Genomic DNA, 17,411 nt, shown 5'->3' on the forward strand with positions numbered 1-17,411 from the left:
AGGGTCTTGAGGGTCAATTCTTCTTAAGAACAGGAAAAAATTGACTTATTTAGTACATGTATTTACTTTTAAACTGTGATCTGGGTTTACATGAAGAAGTTACCAGCAGATAGATGTGGTCAGGTTTTCATTTTTCTTCTTAATATACTCAGGGAAATCTCACCTTTGCAACCTGGATTACCAAATGACTAATTTATCTCTTGGATTCCCCACATCGCCCAGTTTCTAATTCTCGAGTGAGTCTGGAATACCTAACAGAGAAATCTCCCTACGATGAATCCATCTGCTGATGACCACAGCTACACTGCGTTCAAAAACACTTGTGTTTCCCAAGCAGAGGCGCCGAACAGGCATCTGTAATTTCTGCATGTTCAAAGGAATGTGCAAAATCTGATCAACCTCTTGGACAGAACTTAATAAAAATTAGAAAGACCACTGGTGACTCACAGAAGTTCAAAGTTATTAATATTGAATATTGAACTTCGGAAGAATGGTTAAATAATCCAGGATTTTGTTTTCTAAATCCATTAAAAATATTTCCTGGTTTACCCCTTCTTTATCAAGCAATTAAGACATGTTTACTCTCTTCTCTTTCCTCTCTACCACGTGTTGTCAGAGCTACTTGTGTTTACTTCCTTATTTGCACGTCTTTAATGGAGACAAAATGTCCAGGCACCCAAGAGACTCAGCAATTTATGAAAACAAAGTCCTAGGTAAAAGCAGCACAACATTACTCTATTTGTCTTCAGCTGAGCAGTTATAACCTACTGGATGAAGAACCATTCTGTTTGGTCATAAATCTTAGCAACCAGAAGGTCATAGGGATACTTGTCTACCAGATCAGTGACAACTATTCTAAACAAAGAGGAATAACTTCAAAACTTGATTTATTGATTGAAGCCCCAAGAAGAAAAAAAAAAAACCTTCAAAAAGTTGGGGTTTTTTTCCCTCTATGAACAGTGTGCAATGAAAGTGAAAGAACATATATGCTATTACTCATACTTTATTTTACCTATTTAAATATTCTTAATCCTCATGTATGCAGAGAACATTCCTCACATACAGCTTAGGTCCTCCACATATTAAGCATATAATAATTATATACTTATATATGATTATATTAATTATAACATACCTGATTTTGGAAAGAGTGGCTGAGAACGAGTTTAGCTAAATTACGTGGTTTAATAAAATTCTGAAGGGATGGGAATTATAATGACAGCATGATGTTTCTGCTCAGGGTGACAGGCTGCAGCTCACCTTCTGGATTAGGAAGCCACCCGGTAGGGTTCAGGAGTGTGCAGGCACATGGAAGGGCAGAAGAGCTCAACGAAAATGTGAAGGAATATTCTCTCATTTCCCCTCACCAATAACTCTGAGTGGCGTATCTGCTCAATCCATCTATGCCATATGGATCAGTGGCACGAAAAGTCAAATTGGTTGAACCAGTTGCCAGTATATGAGGTTAAGTTCGTTGTGGCCACCACAAGGAGTTCCCTGGAAATCATGGGGGTAGTTGTGAGCACTTGCAGAAGCTGGGTAGCCTCCATGCAGTGCCTCCCATGGGAAAAAGGAAGGTGCTGAGACCAACTGGTCCCACGGGGCACCTCATAGACATCAGATCTGGATGTGTGGAAGTACAAAGAAACTAAAACAGGCAGCCCCCTCCAGAGATTTTTTCATCCTTCATTTACAAACTCTGCCTACAATTCACACTAAGAAAGGGGAAAAAACAACAACAACAAAAGGAGACAAGTAGCAGTGGGATGTTGTGCTTCTAGATGGTGAATTACCGCTGAAACAAAGTTACAACTAAAACACATAATCTACATTCTTGTAGTGTACCTAAAGAAATTTAGTTTTATCCTCTTGGGCGTAAGGATGGTCAAGAGTATGCTCTACTGGCAGACCTCCACCGAAGTAGTTCCGCTCAAGTGAGAGCAGCCACAGAGCAAATCTGTTTGCATTGCACTTTGCTGTTAAGAGGTATTTGGACTTCCTGTAATAAATCCCCAAATTATAAGCCCCATTGCACACAGAGGCAGACGCCGGGTCCTTTTCAAGGCATTCTGGAAGATGTCTGTCCTTTTGGACTGGAGGGAAAAGACTTGCAGGAAGACACTGGAGAATGCATGTCACAGCAGCTGTCATATCCTATGGCTGCACCTTGGAGCCATCCTATTATCAACTGGTAAGTTGTGCTGACCTAAGGTTTAACCAGCCCACTCTTGGGCCCCCTGTAGAGAGTGGTACCACAACTAAGGAGAAGATTGTGCATATGGATAGAAATCATTCTGGAATAACATAAAAGTTTAACACTTCAACTAATTTTGCAAAGAGGGCAAGCCCTGATAATTCACAGTAGGGGCCGAGTCAGAACTATATGCAAATCACATCTTTTTTTCAAGAAAATAAATACTGGAACACACTCTGAGTAATATTAAGATGTCAAAAGCTTGATGATAGCCATTTCCTCATGACACGATTTGACACTGTGACATCAAAGGATGAGCCTTTCAACTCACTGATGCCGTTTATACTAGACAACAATACATCTGTTGTACATGAAAGCAGTTTAGACCAGTTGATCCTTTAACTGTTGTATCTCTGGAACAGATAACTTAAACATCCAGCACAGCATCAGGCAGTAGAGCAACAGCTTAGGTATTCCCTTAAAGCTTGAATGCAATACAATCTCCTTCAACAGCAGCTTCGCTCATATATTTATGCATCTATATGTGTGTGTGTGTGTGTATACATATATGCATAGATATGCATGATGCATCACATCATATCGGCCCACCTAGCTGACTTGTCACCACCCTCTGTTTCACAGCAAGCTAGTCCAGGAGCTTCAGATCAATCAAGGTCCCAAGGAACCTTCTTGTGCTCTCCTTGAGATTCCCATTGCACCATATTCCTACTTCGAGAGAAGGCAATTAACAGCACAGTGCTGTTTGAATTAGAAACATGAAAAGACTTTCATCAGTAGTGACTACCTGTTTGAAGTTGGAGTAAAGTTAGGAAGCTTATCACTGAAGATGTGCTAATGAATGGTAACACAGAAGTAACAACATCTAATACGAATAGACAGAATAAAAAAAAAAAAAGAACTTATCAGGCTAAACAAATTAGAGAAAAAAAATCAAGAGTAAGCAATTAGGGGTGAGAAACAGTGTCTCTTCTGGATTCTCTTCAGCATCCACAAAAAATATCCTATTCTTGATCTCATCCCTCTCTCCTGTGCGCGCAGTTTCTGCTCACAAGAGAGGGAACAGAGTACCAGCTTTGTGGGAAGCACAGCAGCTGAAATCAGAGGAAAGGAAAATGAGAAGCATGTTGAGACTGCCTCAGGAGGGTAACCTGGAGGCCACTTTACCCTGCTTTGTTCCTGTCTGATTTGGCTTGGTGAGGGGAGGGGGCGGGGAATGGAACACCTTGTTTTTCCCAGGACTTGTTAGAAGAGACCTGGCAAACGAGTTAACTGAATCTGCGACAATATTGTCTCTGTGGGCTCATGTCACTAGCCTCATCCATTTACACTCACTTCAGAATTTCAGCAATTGAGAAAGCACTCTGCAGCAGGTACTGAACCTGCCTGACAATCCCCCCACGAGCTGGAGATGTCTACCAACACCAACAGCATTTGAACCAGTGTCTAGCTGACCCCTGAAATCAGGTTTCGTAGGCCAAAATTATCCTTACTAACAGCAGCCTGGGTCTGATCTTCTGCTGTACTAGTATTGGCTGTATTTTTTCATCACAGCTTGTATTGTGCTGTTTTTGATTTGTGGCCAACACACTGCTGATAGCACACCCATGTTTTAGCTATTGCCTGAGCAGTGCTTACACAGCATCAAGGCCTTTTCTGCTCCTCACACTGCCCTACCAGCAAGCAGGCTGTGGGTTCTCAAACAGTTAGGAGGGGACACTGCCAGGACAGCTGGCCCCAACTGACCAAAGTGATGTTCCATACCATACAACACCATGCTCAACAACAAAAGTTGGGGAGGAAGAAGGCAGCACAGGTGTTCATGGTTATGGTGTTTGTGTTCCCAAGTTACATGTGATGGAGCCCTGCTTTCCTGGAGGTGATGGTGTGGGAACTACTCTGTAGATTATTTTCTTACTATTGTTGAAGCCTGCTTTGCTTGCTGTCTTATAAAATACATAACAGAGGCAAGAAAGTAAGGTTCTGACATTTCTGATTTGAATTTTCTCTTAACTCCTTCTATTACTGTATTCAGTTGTGACTTGGCTGAACAGCTAACACTGGAAAGCGACTTACGCTTTTTATTTCTTCACCTGAAATCAATTCTTTTGTACAGTGTGGCTTGACAATTCTAGAGCTCAACAGATTTTCCGACAGACCAGACCCTGTACGACAGACACAGCGCACTTTCTTTTCTGCAGCAGCCCACCACTGATGTCACAGTTGGTCATCTCAGTCAAAAGAAACCTCATTCTCCGATATTGTCATTTACTTCCAAGACTGTTCACAGGTTACATGTTACAGGTTCACAGGGACATGGGTCCATTGGTTTGCAGCCTCAAGGCATTTAAAAATCGTTCAGGAATAGTGCTGTGCTGGATTCAAATTACTTGTTCATGATAAAGAAATATTGGCTTCAAATGTCCTTTCTTCTAACTTTACTATCCACATATGATGCAAACCATAGTGATAGCACAGTACAATCCATTTTCAAGCCTAACAATCCTGGATTTAAGACCAAAATCTGAGTCCACTGAAGCCAACAAACACCTTGCTAACAATGGTAATGTATGCATGCATCAGCACATTGAATTAGGTTTTTGTAATATTATTTATGAAATGACTGTTTATCTCTTTTTTAAGAAAGAAGTGCAATATCTGACAATATTTTTTTCTAAGAATGGAATACTAATCATAATTTTGCCTTGTTATTCCTATCTTGCCTAAAAGACCAAGACACTGGATTCTCCATAGTGGAGACAAATGAGACTGCAAGTGGTCTTGTAGAATCAGTCATCTTTTTTTGGTTTTTTGTTAGCTATCATTGCTACAGGAACAGCCAGCAAAGATACAGCAAAAAGCCTGTATCAGTCCACACATCTAAATGTACTGTTATGTACTATAAGCCTTGAGAGGTGTTCTGCCTTACTTCCACAAAGCTGCATTTAATACCATTATCTTAAGTTTAGGAAAGCAAAGAGGAACAAAAAAAGAGGAGGTGACAGGCTCAGGCTGCATTTCATTTCAGGTTCCTGAATTTGGGAGAGCTCAGTCCAGCCAACTCCACTGCTCCCGCTCAACAGACAGACCCAGTGCCACTTAAGGGACTGCTGACAGAAATCACTCTGTGCGTTTCTTCTTAAAGGGGTGGATCTTTCCAGGAAAAATAGCTTTAAGAACCAAGCACATGATTTATAAAAAGACTTCAGCAGCTTTAAGAAAGAAATTATTTAAGAGAGAGTTTGTATTCTTTAGTAGTTGAGCATTTGCCAAGGCAAAGATCACAAAACTAAACCAGAACATTGCGAACAGGAACAGCCAATATTTTAACTTTACTGTGCCATTCTTTGACCATCCTCTGAGTACAGGCAGCTAATCATACAGAACAGCACTTAGAAGTAAAATACTTACTAATTTGTTCTTCACTAGGTGTTGCCTTCTACCAAGAAGCAGTTCTTAAATGAAAGTTAAATTATGCTGTAAGCCATGACTGCAAGTCCATGATTTTTTCTAATTGCAGAACTGGAAAATGAAATGCTTTCTTCAGTAAAGGATTTTTTTGATGGCCTTGGCGGGGGGGTGGGGGCGGGGGTTTGTTGTTTTGTTTTTCCTGTTGCACAAAGCTACTGGTTAAAATGAAAAGATGGTGCTATTTGGCACATGGCAAGACATGAAAATGAAATACAAACATAACAGGAACCAAGAAAGATCAGCCAGCTAGCAGACTAGTAGCTGTTGTTCAGAAACAGCTCCAACAAAACACCTAAGTCATAAACTTGTATCTAGGCCTACTTCAAGCGCTGATGCACAGAAAGTAAGCCCACAGAGGGGGAAGCTGTGCTGAAGGGCAGGCCTGCATCAAAGAAAGAATTAGAAAAAAAGTAAATGCTTACAGTAACAACACAGAGTCTAAAAAGCCTTCGGTAAGTTTCCCATACATTTCAGGGATTTATGAGCTCCCTCATGAACTTAGGGCCTCGTTTTAAAGCTTTGTAAACATTTAGTTAATTGTCACCATCTGCTGCAGGGTAGCTGTATTCTGCAATGGGAAACAGGATGCTAGAGGAGTTACAGGACTGGAGGAAACGGACAATGAATGAGCAGTAGAACAGCAACTTTCCTGACCCTTGCACTGCTGGATTAATCTGTGATAGGTACTATAGGGACATCACTCTTGCCTCTAGAAGTAAGCATATATGGCTACACAGCTGACACAACCTGAGACCTGTCTTTTATTCCCGCTAATGGCACAAGTAGGAAATCAAGGGCACTTTAACATTCAAAATTTCAAAAGATTATACCACAAACATGAAAATCCGTGTTTACAGATTTTGTATTTCTAACAAAATACACTGCTGTCACCGTAACAAGCTTTCAACACTAACAAGTTTAAATGTTAGAGGATGCAATTTTACCAGCCCAAAAGCTTCGAAGGTCAGAACAGACAAACCAGAATCAGATGGCTCTAAAAAAAAATCCATCCACCACACACTTATTTCAGAGAAAATGCTAAGGTATTCTTTGATTTACTTTCTTTAGAAGCATTTACATTTCACACCTTAAATGTTTGATCACTAAAGCGTACTAGAGAGGGGCTTGGGCTAGATGATCTGTACAGGTTCTTTCCAAACTAAACCATTCTAACTTCTCAAATCAATTCAAAAGATGAGATTTTCATTTAATCTAATAAATTCCAAACTGCCCTGGGACTCATTCATAACAATATGGGAGCATTTCCCAATTCTGTACTTGTACTTACACTTGAAGAATCTTTAATCTTTTTCATTAAGAAAACTAGATTTCTTTTATTTTTTCTGCAGTTATTCTAACACAGTGATGAGTCCCAACAGCTCTGCCAACAGCACTTTCCTGACTTACCAACTACAGCATAACTGAAGTTCTTTTTCCTGCAAAACTGTAGAAATTCATAACAGAACAAACGAGATCAGTACAAATGCTGTATGAAAGGAAATATGCTTGTATGTGAACACAGTGGGAAACACAGCAGCAGAAGGGTTAAAAGAAGAGCAGGGACTGATAACAAAGAGCTGTGTTTCCAGGACACTTCCCCAGACGAGGATACCAGCAGTAAAACCCAGGAATCTGTTTTTTGTCAGGACCATAAGACTTGAACTCTGGGAAGACCAGAGGACGTTAGTGAAAGACCCTGCCACCTAAAACAGCAGCGTGGGCAAAAGGTTACAGGATAACGCATACAGGGTGATGCGTGTGGTAAGTCGCCAAGAGAACAAATATATGCTTCAAACAAAGGAGAAAAACTGGCCTCAGGTTTATCAGACTCAGGTTTATCATGACCCTAAAGCAAAGGACCACACAATAACAGCTACCGACTCCTAAACTGTACAATGGACTCAAAATCTTCACATCCAAGAACTAGTTTGCTGTCTGCAGGAAAAAAGATGAGAAATATGAGGAGGACTTGGTAGTCAGCAGGTCTTGTTCTTTGTGCTGCCAACAACAGCTTATGGTCAGACCAACCCTGGTGCTTTTGAGCATGTGGGTGTGACAGCGTGAGCTAATGAAGCCCATGAAAGGAGGAGTATGAGCAGGTGGGATCAACTTACTTTGAGATTTTGCAAATAAATATGGTGTCCTTTTTTAACATCTGCATTCAAGCTTGTTAAACTAGCTCTCCCATGCAGAAAACAATTCAGGTGATCAATTTCTGCTTTAGCTGTAAAGACTGAGCTAACAGGAATATAATATTGGTGAAGTGGGGCAGCAGAAAATTAAGACAGTTGGGAAATAAGTGATAATGTTAGCTTACTGCATGGCAATGGATTTCCGTTTCAGGTCATATACTTTATGCTACTGAACTGTGCTGAAAATTTATTTGATGACAACCCTCCACTGAAAATCTATGAAAAGAAAAAATTTTTTTCCTACTCCTGAAGAAGCAGCAAACGAGCAGAACAGTTTAGGTACTTTTACACCTTTTTTCTTGAGAAAAATGTTAACAAATCCCAAATGTTCACAACATGGGAGTGTTTAGAGACTATCAGAGAAAAGGAAAGTCAACAGCTAATATATTAGGATTTTCCTTTTTGAAAATAAGGGTTCTATGTTACTACTTACCTGCATTTTTGTCTTCTCCTTGTATAAATAGTTGTGTTTACTGTACCAGTGTTCCCAGCTACAAAAGCCATTAATCAGCACTCTGAAAACATTAGTCAAATTACTGGAAGATGTAAATTGGCAGATAGTTAGGTACACGGAAGGTAAGGAAGAGAAAGTATCTGAGCTCTCATTACAATAATGATGGTACTAGGATGACCCGCAGCTCTTCCAGCTACAGTATTATAGCTGGACATAAGTGTAGCCACTCCAACCTGAGATTTAGGGTATAAGTGACCCCATATTACTGCACACCAATCAACTGCTAACAAAACATTTAAACTGGAATGCAATTATACTGGAAGGGCCTGGAGAAAGATAATAAAAACCAAACCAATTTAAGATTCCTGAAATCTAGCAGCACTTCTTCTGTACGACACAGTCATAATTAAGTCTGCTTCTAAGGCTCAGTTTAAGCCTAAATTATCAACCCATAAGATCTGATGAATCTTCAAATCAGAAATCAAGGAGACTATTTTCAACAAGCATGAAAGGTTAGTTTAATCCACCTTCTTTGATTTTGCACTGAAAAGGTGTATGAGCATTCATAGAGTTGATTGCAGGGGGGGTGACAATTAAGAAGCCATAGGTTATCTCCCTTAGGTCTTTAGTTGGTGCCTCACTGGTCAATGCTCCAGGTTAGCTGTCCAAAAGGCAGCCAGGTTTACTTAACATAGAGGCAGTATAAACTGACCCATCTGACGCAGACTGGGACAGGAGTAGGCACATGGTACCTGGTAGGTGAGAGGACTGAACATCCACCAGCTCCAACTCCTTCCATCAACATGTAGTCAACAAGGTTGTTTAACTGCTCAGGGTGGTTTCACAGTCGGTCTGTTTCTGCCCCATAGCTTCCGTTTTCTGCCTACCCCATGAGATGGTGTGAGACTATCTATACAGCTGATTTTTAGTTAACAGCATAGACATGAATTAGAGAGCAATTTGAAGAGCCCCTCCTGCTTTCTTTCAGGAACACTATTGCTAGTAACAGCAAAGTAAGGATTTGAATACATGGAGGTGAAGAATAACATCATGAGATGCAGAATTAATTCAGTTTCAATTTTGGGGAAGGAAGAATGTTTATAACACAAAGAATTGTGATTTGAAACAGTCCAGTGTTCCCATGCACCCAGAGAATAAAGAAAAGAACTTGGAGCTGAAAGGAAATAACTTCCAGTGGTGAGTTGCAGTTCTTTATTTCTGATTCATAGGTATATATACACATACAACGATATTAGGTATCCTTGTATTGCTTAATCTATAAGTCAGCATAGGTTTTTTAACAACAAGAAAATTGCAACTATTAATTTGTATTTGATCTGAGCACTCTGATACACAGTATAAAAGATCCATATATAAAAGATTATATCTGTGCAAGTACATGTACTATATTACTCTTTCAACAAACTACTGATTTATTAATATTGATATATTATTGTTAGTATAATATAGAATTGCTGTATCGTAACATTAAAAAACTTTTCAAAATATATTAATATGCAAAGATAACCACACCTTAACCTTGCAATCATTGTTGTGCTGCCACACTGATGCCCCAATTTTGTTTTAATGTGACATTTGGCTTAAACAGGTTCCTTCTGTCACACTGCCATTATTAGTCCACCGACAATAATATTAATTCACATGTTGTTTTGCTGTTTAGTAATTGCACGCAAAGCCTTTAGAATTAAACTCACCTCTGAGTTGACAGCCAGCACTAAGACCAAATCTTTTATACCCTACTTAGGTCTCAAACAGAGCATAGAAATGTGTGTTGAACTTTGCTTTGCGGTGAACTTCTCTTAGCAAACAAGTCTCTCACTTATAGCGTAACACAAGTCATCTGGCTCACTCTAGTTGGCTTAAACTACAAGTCTACAGATGTGATTTCATGCTACTAAATGCTTTTAATAGTTTAAATCTAGGTAAAGCTTAATTAGCATCTAGAAGTTAATACAAATATTAATCTGTACATAAAACATTATCCCCAATATGCTAAGTGACAGCACTTTCATAAGGCAGACAAGCCAAGAATCAAATATCTGAGGAAAGGTGGAAACTATCAGAACCTAATTTAGGGCAAGGTTATAGAGCAGCAACAATGGTCAGCAGGATTAAGTTCTTCCTCTGACAGAAAGATGTGATACTGCAGGCTAGCTAGTATGACAGAGATACAATGCACCACCTCTCAGTACAGCACAAGGACTGCAGAGGTGCTGATATTTCAGTTTTGATGCTGGAAGGTAAGAAAGCATTTGGCAAGTCCTTGCCTTTCTGACAATTCTGTCAACCTTCATTACAGTAGCTGAAAACTGTGCACATGATGGATGCTTGCTTCCTTGGCTGCAGGCTACCTTGCAAACAGAAAATACAAATTGACAGAGATGGTAATGTGCAAACCACAGAACAAAAATACCAATCTTAAATGAAGGATAAAATACACTTTTCACTCTCAGTTTAGATCCTACTGAAAAATCAAGTTTCATGCTATTTTGCTTTTTGCTTAAACTTTATCCCCCAAGAAAACTTTTGCTGGTCTTCTCTTATTAATAATTCTGGACTGGAAGCAGGACTGGACTTAATGTACATGTAAAAATAAGGTGCAGATTATCTTGACTTGTTATGTCTAATCACTTATTTATGAAGTAGAGAATCCACAGATGTAATTCTAGGGCATTATGAGAATGTTGTGAAGATAAGAATAGTATTTCAGAGAGTGTGTAACACTGTTACTTTTGTTAGGACATCCCACAAGGCAGGCGAGTCAGCAGGTTTGGAAAGTGCATGCACGTGTTCATTAGAGGAAGAGAAAGCACTTGCCATATTCTTGACTCTTGCCTTTTTAAAGTATGCAAGTGGAATTCACTCAACAATGAATTTGCACTCTCTGGCAAAAGAATGATCTGAGAAGCTTCAGTTAATTTCCTGTAAATATGAGGACTTAACTGCAGTGTCTTTTGTGCCAGTACATGGGACAGCAGCAAACAAGAAATGCTTATGGTTTTTACCTTTTCATGTTATTTTTTCACTGTTCTGTTCCATGACACAGACCATACACTTTTTATTAGATATACTTAGGAATAAATGTCAAATTATTATTCAAACAAGTGAGTGTAACTCCCAGCTGTTGTAATCTTCAGTTGTTAGTAGGAAATACTAAGTATCTGTTTCATATTGATAGCATTAATAGCTTTTACAATCAGAGTTAGGATGCCATTTGAAGACTCATAACCCCAAAGTTCTGGAAAAACAGATTTAGAAAACAACAACAAATTAATTCTCCAAGGCTTTTAGAATATATGACAATCTTCTACAGGGTTAGCTGCTTCTATAAAAACTATCCCTAAAATGAATATATAAATTTAATTATTAAAATTTCAGTTACAAATCTGTCCTCTGGGAAATCCACTCAATGAGTAATTATTATTTTTTTAGTATATCAGTCTTTTCTGTGACCAAATTAAAAAGTAATTAGGGTTAAATGAACTTGGAAAGACTTTTCAGACAGCAAGAAACAGACAAATTCAAGAAAGTCCTGCATCACTTCCAGAATTATTTTTGAACAGTAAAGTTACTGCTGCTCTGTGACACAACCAAGCTAACATTTATGGCAACAATTATTCTGTTCAGCTATGCATAAACATTAATATACTGAAGACAAATGAAACAAAAATCCCCATCCTCACCAACTTGTTCATGAGGCACACTGTTGGTAAAATGGTAACCTTTAAAACAGGAAATCGCAGACACATAGAAACCGATGCTAGATGATACAGTTTTCCTAATTAAACCTGTTTTTCTCAATTAAAATAACTAGTCCAAAAATTCTTCTCTTTCCATAGCAATAGGATTGGCCCTTTTGGTTGTCTTGAATTGCTGAATGACATTGAAAAATCAAAACCCAATCAAATTAACCTAAATTGCCTATTGTACACCATGGTCATGGATGTCTGGGCGATGAAAATCCAAGTGAACCCTCTTCTTCAAATGCCTGGCAACGATGCTTTTTATTTCAGGGTCATGTCAATGCTACACATTAAAGACAAAATAAACACAAAGAACAAAAGAAAGAATAAATCAGTGCTACGAAACACATGACTAGTAATTTCCCCAATCCTGAGCTCCTGCAGTGCTGAACACCCTCATCTCTCATTTGTTTAAACGCATTGGTGTCAAATAATTTACACACATCCTATCTACTGTATATGGAAAACCCACAACTCTGTAAGATCTGTTTCTCTTTTTATTAATCAGTAACTACATTCCTGGCAATTTCAATCAGTAGACACCAGATGTGGAAAGATCCACTGGTGAAATGACACCACAGTGTGGCAAGATATAGGGTGCCTCTAAAAATGTTTCTAAGAGTACAGTTTTACCATTTAGTGCAAAGCACATGTCACCAAATACTTTAAAGCCTTCTTCAGAATAAGTTGTCATCATAAACACTGCATCAAAATACAGTTTTCCTCACAGAATACATAACTATTTAAAACACCCTCGATATTTATGAACTGTTACAGAACACACACAGTTCTTTCACTGAATTATTTCATAACGATGTGGGGTTTTTAAGAAGTCATGAGGAAGCACAAGAAGTTGAACAAAGTAGAACACAAAAGAGCATGATAATAGACAAAAACCTTTGGAATAGATATTACAAAGACAACAAAAGCAAACTAAGAGCTGGGCAGACTCAGGAGAGGTTTCAGCAGAAAGCATACAGAAGAAAAGTCTGTGTAAAACTGCCATTATCATTGTGGAGGCATTTACAAGGGAAATCCTATTTCCTAAAGAAACGACAACCAGAAACAAGTGATATAACCACAGGAAAATTATTACTACTCTGCATAAATGTGAATCTCTCTTCAGAGAAAAGGCAGAATTAGCATTAATTTAGCCTCAACTATATTTAAGCTAAATATAAATTCTCCTCTCATATTGCTTTTGCACTGACCAGCTTCTCTTTTGAGAAAATCAAGAAAACTGTTCAAGCCACAAGAAGACCAAAATCATAAATAGTCTTTAATATATTATGTATTTTCTGTTCTCATACTTCAAGAAAATTATTCTTATATTGACTCACTACATAATAAATAATACCTGAAAAAAAAAAAAGGGTTTACGTTAACCGCTCTAGGAATGAGGAATTTAGCTTGTGGTTCTAACATATGTATCAGGTACGATACTGTGATAGTTCACTAGAGTACAATTTTATTTCAAAAAAGTGAAAAGAAAAGCTCTATTTTATTTATGCATCTGTTTGCTGCATGTACTTATTATTTGCCTGTTTAATAATACTCATGTTATTGATGGAACCTTTTACTGAGGATTCAGGTTTACTATATGCTATTTTCTGAACAATATTCCAGTGTGAGACACCAGTGTGTTTCTACATACCAGTCAGATGGGTAGGGCCAGCAAAGTCCCCAACCACTCCTCCCCTGGACACACTGGTCAGGAATATACACACTGCTGCAATGGCAAGTCCTCCTGTCATGCTGTTCTAGCAATGAACTGTTAGTGCTTGTGTGACACACAACTGCTACGAACACCCTCACTGATGCACAGTAAAATAAGTGCAGGGTTTTCTATTTGCATGCTTCAGTTATAGTAGCAGACTGAAGAACAGCATGCCAGAGGACTGACACGTTCCCATTTCCAGTCCAGCTTTGAAAGGAAGAGACATACAGATACTGGAGATGTAATCAGGGAAATAACTATGAAAGAAGCTGAGAAGCACAAAAAGCAAAGATAAGGAAGACATCAAGAGCATGACCCAGAAATCAAAGGAAAATATAAGACTTTTTATCACTGAAGGAGAATGGCAAGTTTACCAATTTACTTTTAATTGAGGAGAATGCATGGGACCATCTTCACTCTGATCATGTTGCACTTTTTGTTTTTCACATAACTTAGAATTCTTAGCCTGAGGATATTCATGTTATCTGTCTCTGCTTGGAAATAGTTTAAGACATTTTAAACACATCTGCAATGCAAATATAATAAATCCAAGCTTCAGTGCTTTTTCTGCTTGCATTATGTTGAATAAAGTTTCTGAAAATAACTATAAAAGCATTTAGGTCTCCAAAAAGCTTTATGGAGTCTACTCAGCCTCAGTTGCTAAAAATGCGGTTGTAAAATAATGTTAAAACATAGATGACAGTATTAGGCTTACTTCTGCTCCCCTGAAGTAATTTCTGGATCATTTGAGAGACAGCTAGTCCTGAGCACAAGAAAAAAAGAGGTAGCAGTAAACATTTCTTCTGTGCTTATTTCTTTCTCTTTTTAAATATGACATCAAGTTTAGGGGATGTAATAACTAACTGTAGTGAGTATTCTTTGATAGCACAAACACGCAAACATTATTGATAGGAATGCAGTGATCTTAGTGCCTGCAACATGAATTAGTTTGAGTAATAAATTTTTAAGCTATTTCCTTAAGTTATGGAAGGGAAATGCACTACAGTAACTTCATACATCCAACAACAACAATAATCAGTGATGCCTCATATGAATATTTAGTTCCCCTTTCACTTGCTATGCTGCAGCCTTCATTCTTTTAAATCAAAGGAGTAAGCTTTCTTCCACAGAGTTTTTGTTGTCATATACTACAATGCCTTTGAAAATGTTTGAATAGAAGGGATAGAAGTTTCATTTCAAGGTTGGGTGAGCCTCTTTTTTAAGAAAATATTCAGGTGGTATCAGAAAACCACTTAATCAAATCTATTGCTTCTGAGGCAGTCTAACTGCTAGAATCAAAAAGCAGTGGCCAGTGTTTTGGGTATTTCTGTGGCCATTTTAAAAGCTGTTCTCAGGAGAACCTGAGAAAGATGTGTACCACCAAAAGAAGGAACTTTAGAAAAAATACAACAGAGAAGTGGTAAGATTAAAATTCTGAAGCGCACAAACTAAAGGAAGGAGACTGAGAAGAAACTTCAAAAACTCAATACCTTTGGTTACAAAAAGTGCAGGAAAAATGTTATACTAAAACTAATAGACAGAGCTCCCTTCTCCAGAATTTTACGTAAAATATACATGTGAAAAAAGTGCACTGGATACCCTCTAAGCTCTGCTCCGTTAGTCAAGGATTGTGTCCTTCCAGTTAAGGATTTCTATAGTACTTTACACCATACTGCCTCAGTATATTGAAGTCAGAGTCATGAGTTTAAAGTACCTATTCATCAGATGACACTGATTTATCAAGTGACCATAGGCAATACAATATGATCAAGTATTAATCCACTGACCTATCCAACCAACACTGGAAAGACAGGAAAAGTTACCAACCTACCTGAACTGAGAATGTGGTACAACAGCTATCCCTGATGTAGTAAATTTTTAAAAATTATTTTTTACAAGAACTACCTCCTAAAAACTTTGTCAATCATCTGACATAATGAGTGAAGGGTACAAAATGTTTAATGAACCATTTTAATAGGGTAAGAAAGTAATTTCAGTCCTCCCCATGATTAAAGAAACAATCATAAAAACAGTAAAAATGTTTTTTGTAGTGTAAATGTATGATTACTCCTTACCGAGACCTAATGGTACAAAATAAGGCTGCTTATAGTAAGAGGGGAAGTCAATTCACAAATGTGGCAACTTATACAGTTATTGAAACTACGAGCCGGTTGCTGTACCAAACATAGAACATACTACTGCATTCAATCTATTCCTGTGAAACAAGTAAATATAATGCTAGCATCAAGCTGAAAGCTATCTTACTTAGCTGCTTCTGAAGTTTCCCTCAGCTCTTCATCCAGTCTGCATGAGTAAAAGTTATTGATATAAAGAAACAAAGAAGCAAGCAGAGCGTAAGAGAGAAGCAGAGCAATAGCAGAGCAAAGAACAAATACAGTACATGCTTCTAAAATAGGCACCCAGTATTTTGCACCGACCCTAAAGCTCTTCAGCTGAGCATGATACCATTTATCCCTGTGCTTAACCCACCTTTAATTTGTAACTCCTTAGTTAGCTCATTTGGAGGCAGAAACATAAAAGCAGCCAGGGGCCTGAGGCATGCCCAGTGGAGAATTGCTGAAAGCATTCAGTTGCTCTATCAGGTAGTATTAAACTAGCTGCAGCCTGTGCCAAGTCAAGGATCTTTAGAGTTCAGGTAAGTTTTATTTGCAAGGGAGGCTGATCTCAACAGCTTGAAGGGCAAAATGAGATTCCACATCATTGCAAGTCCCCTCTCACTGAGCTGTTGAGGTCACCTGCAGGTGAAAGGCTGTCACACAGAATCACTCCATTATGACCAGCAGCATAGGCTAGAAAGCAAGTTTTACCTCATTCTTCTCTTAATACACTTCTCTTCATCATACCTTACAAGATAAGAGTGGGTGAAGGAAAAGAAAAGGTGTACACGTTCATATGATACAATAGGCACACTGAATCCCACTTCAGTAAAAGCTAGCAAAGAACCACACAACCCAAATCCTGGCATAAGCCTGTGTACTTTGTACAGGTGGGATTCCTTGTGACCAGAGGTGGTATTTCTGTTCTTGTCAGTGGAGCAACTATGAAGCCAAAAGCTTAATTTTTGTTTTATTTTGCTACAGGAACCTTTCTCAATTTGCAGCAGAAGGGAAGCTATCAGCTGAACACTGTTGTTCTCCCTGTGGCATGTGAATAACCACTCACAGTGCCTTGAATGCACACACCCACTAAACCTTCATATCACAGCAGCCTGAAGATGCTTGCCACCAGTGGGAACACTTAGCAACTTTTGGTTATCTTCTTCAGCAAAATCATGTCTCATCTGGCTGCTGGTGACATGAAGCAGGCAGTTCTCTAGAATTTCTTCATCTGTAAGTCCTAAAGCTTCTTTGGTACTGATGTTGTGATCATTTCACCTTTGGTCTGAGAGGTGAATGGACTTTCCAAACAGTTTTCAGTCTACATGGAAGATGTGTGTAACAGATGTATGCACTGCTACAGACAGTGTAATAGTCAAGAAACAGCAAGGAAGCAGAAAGAGAAACACACTGAAGTACCAGGTTAAGGTGTATAGCTAAAGGGAACTATAAGAAAATGTTTACAGGAACCAAGAGGAAGGAAG

At 38.5% G+C, this 17,411-nt stretch overlaps 1 protein-coding gene across 7 annotated transcripts in view; it reads right to left on the reverse strand.

The window, feature by feature from the left end:
* Positions 1-5,804: 5,804 nt before the first annotated feature.
* The window catches only part of PRUNE2 (prune homolog 2 with BCH domain), a 148,859-nt gene continuing 137,252 nt past the window's right edge, over positions 5,805-17,411 (reverse strand). For 2 of the 7 annotated variants that reach the window (XM_080371675.1, XM_080371680.1), the window contains 4 exons: positions 16,639-16,674; positions 16,076-16,114; positions 14,526-14,573; positions 5,805-12,376 (listed from right to left, as the gene is read on the reverse strand). In XM_080371675.1, coding sequence (XP_080227801.1) covers positions 12,355-12,376; positions 14,526-14,573; positions 16,076-16,114; positions 16,639-16,674 — 145 coding nt within the window. In that variant the 3' untranslated portion in view covers positions 5,805-12,354. The remainder of the gene's footprint in view (positions 12,377-14,525; positions 14,574-16,075; positions 16,115-16,638; positions 16,675-17,411) is intronic. The other 5 variants (XM_080371681.1, XM_080371676.1, XM_080371677.1 and 2 more) reach the window with 5 other exon arrangements.

Source organism: Falco punctatus (genome assembly GCF_963210335.1).
Source record: "Falco punctatus genome assembly, chromosome: Z".
NCBI classification, from domain to species: domain Eukaryota; kingdom Metazoa; phylum Chordata; class Aves; order Falconiformes; family Falconidae; genus Falco; species Falco punctatus.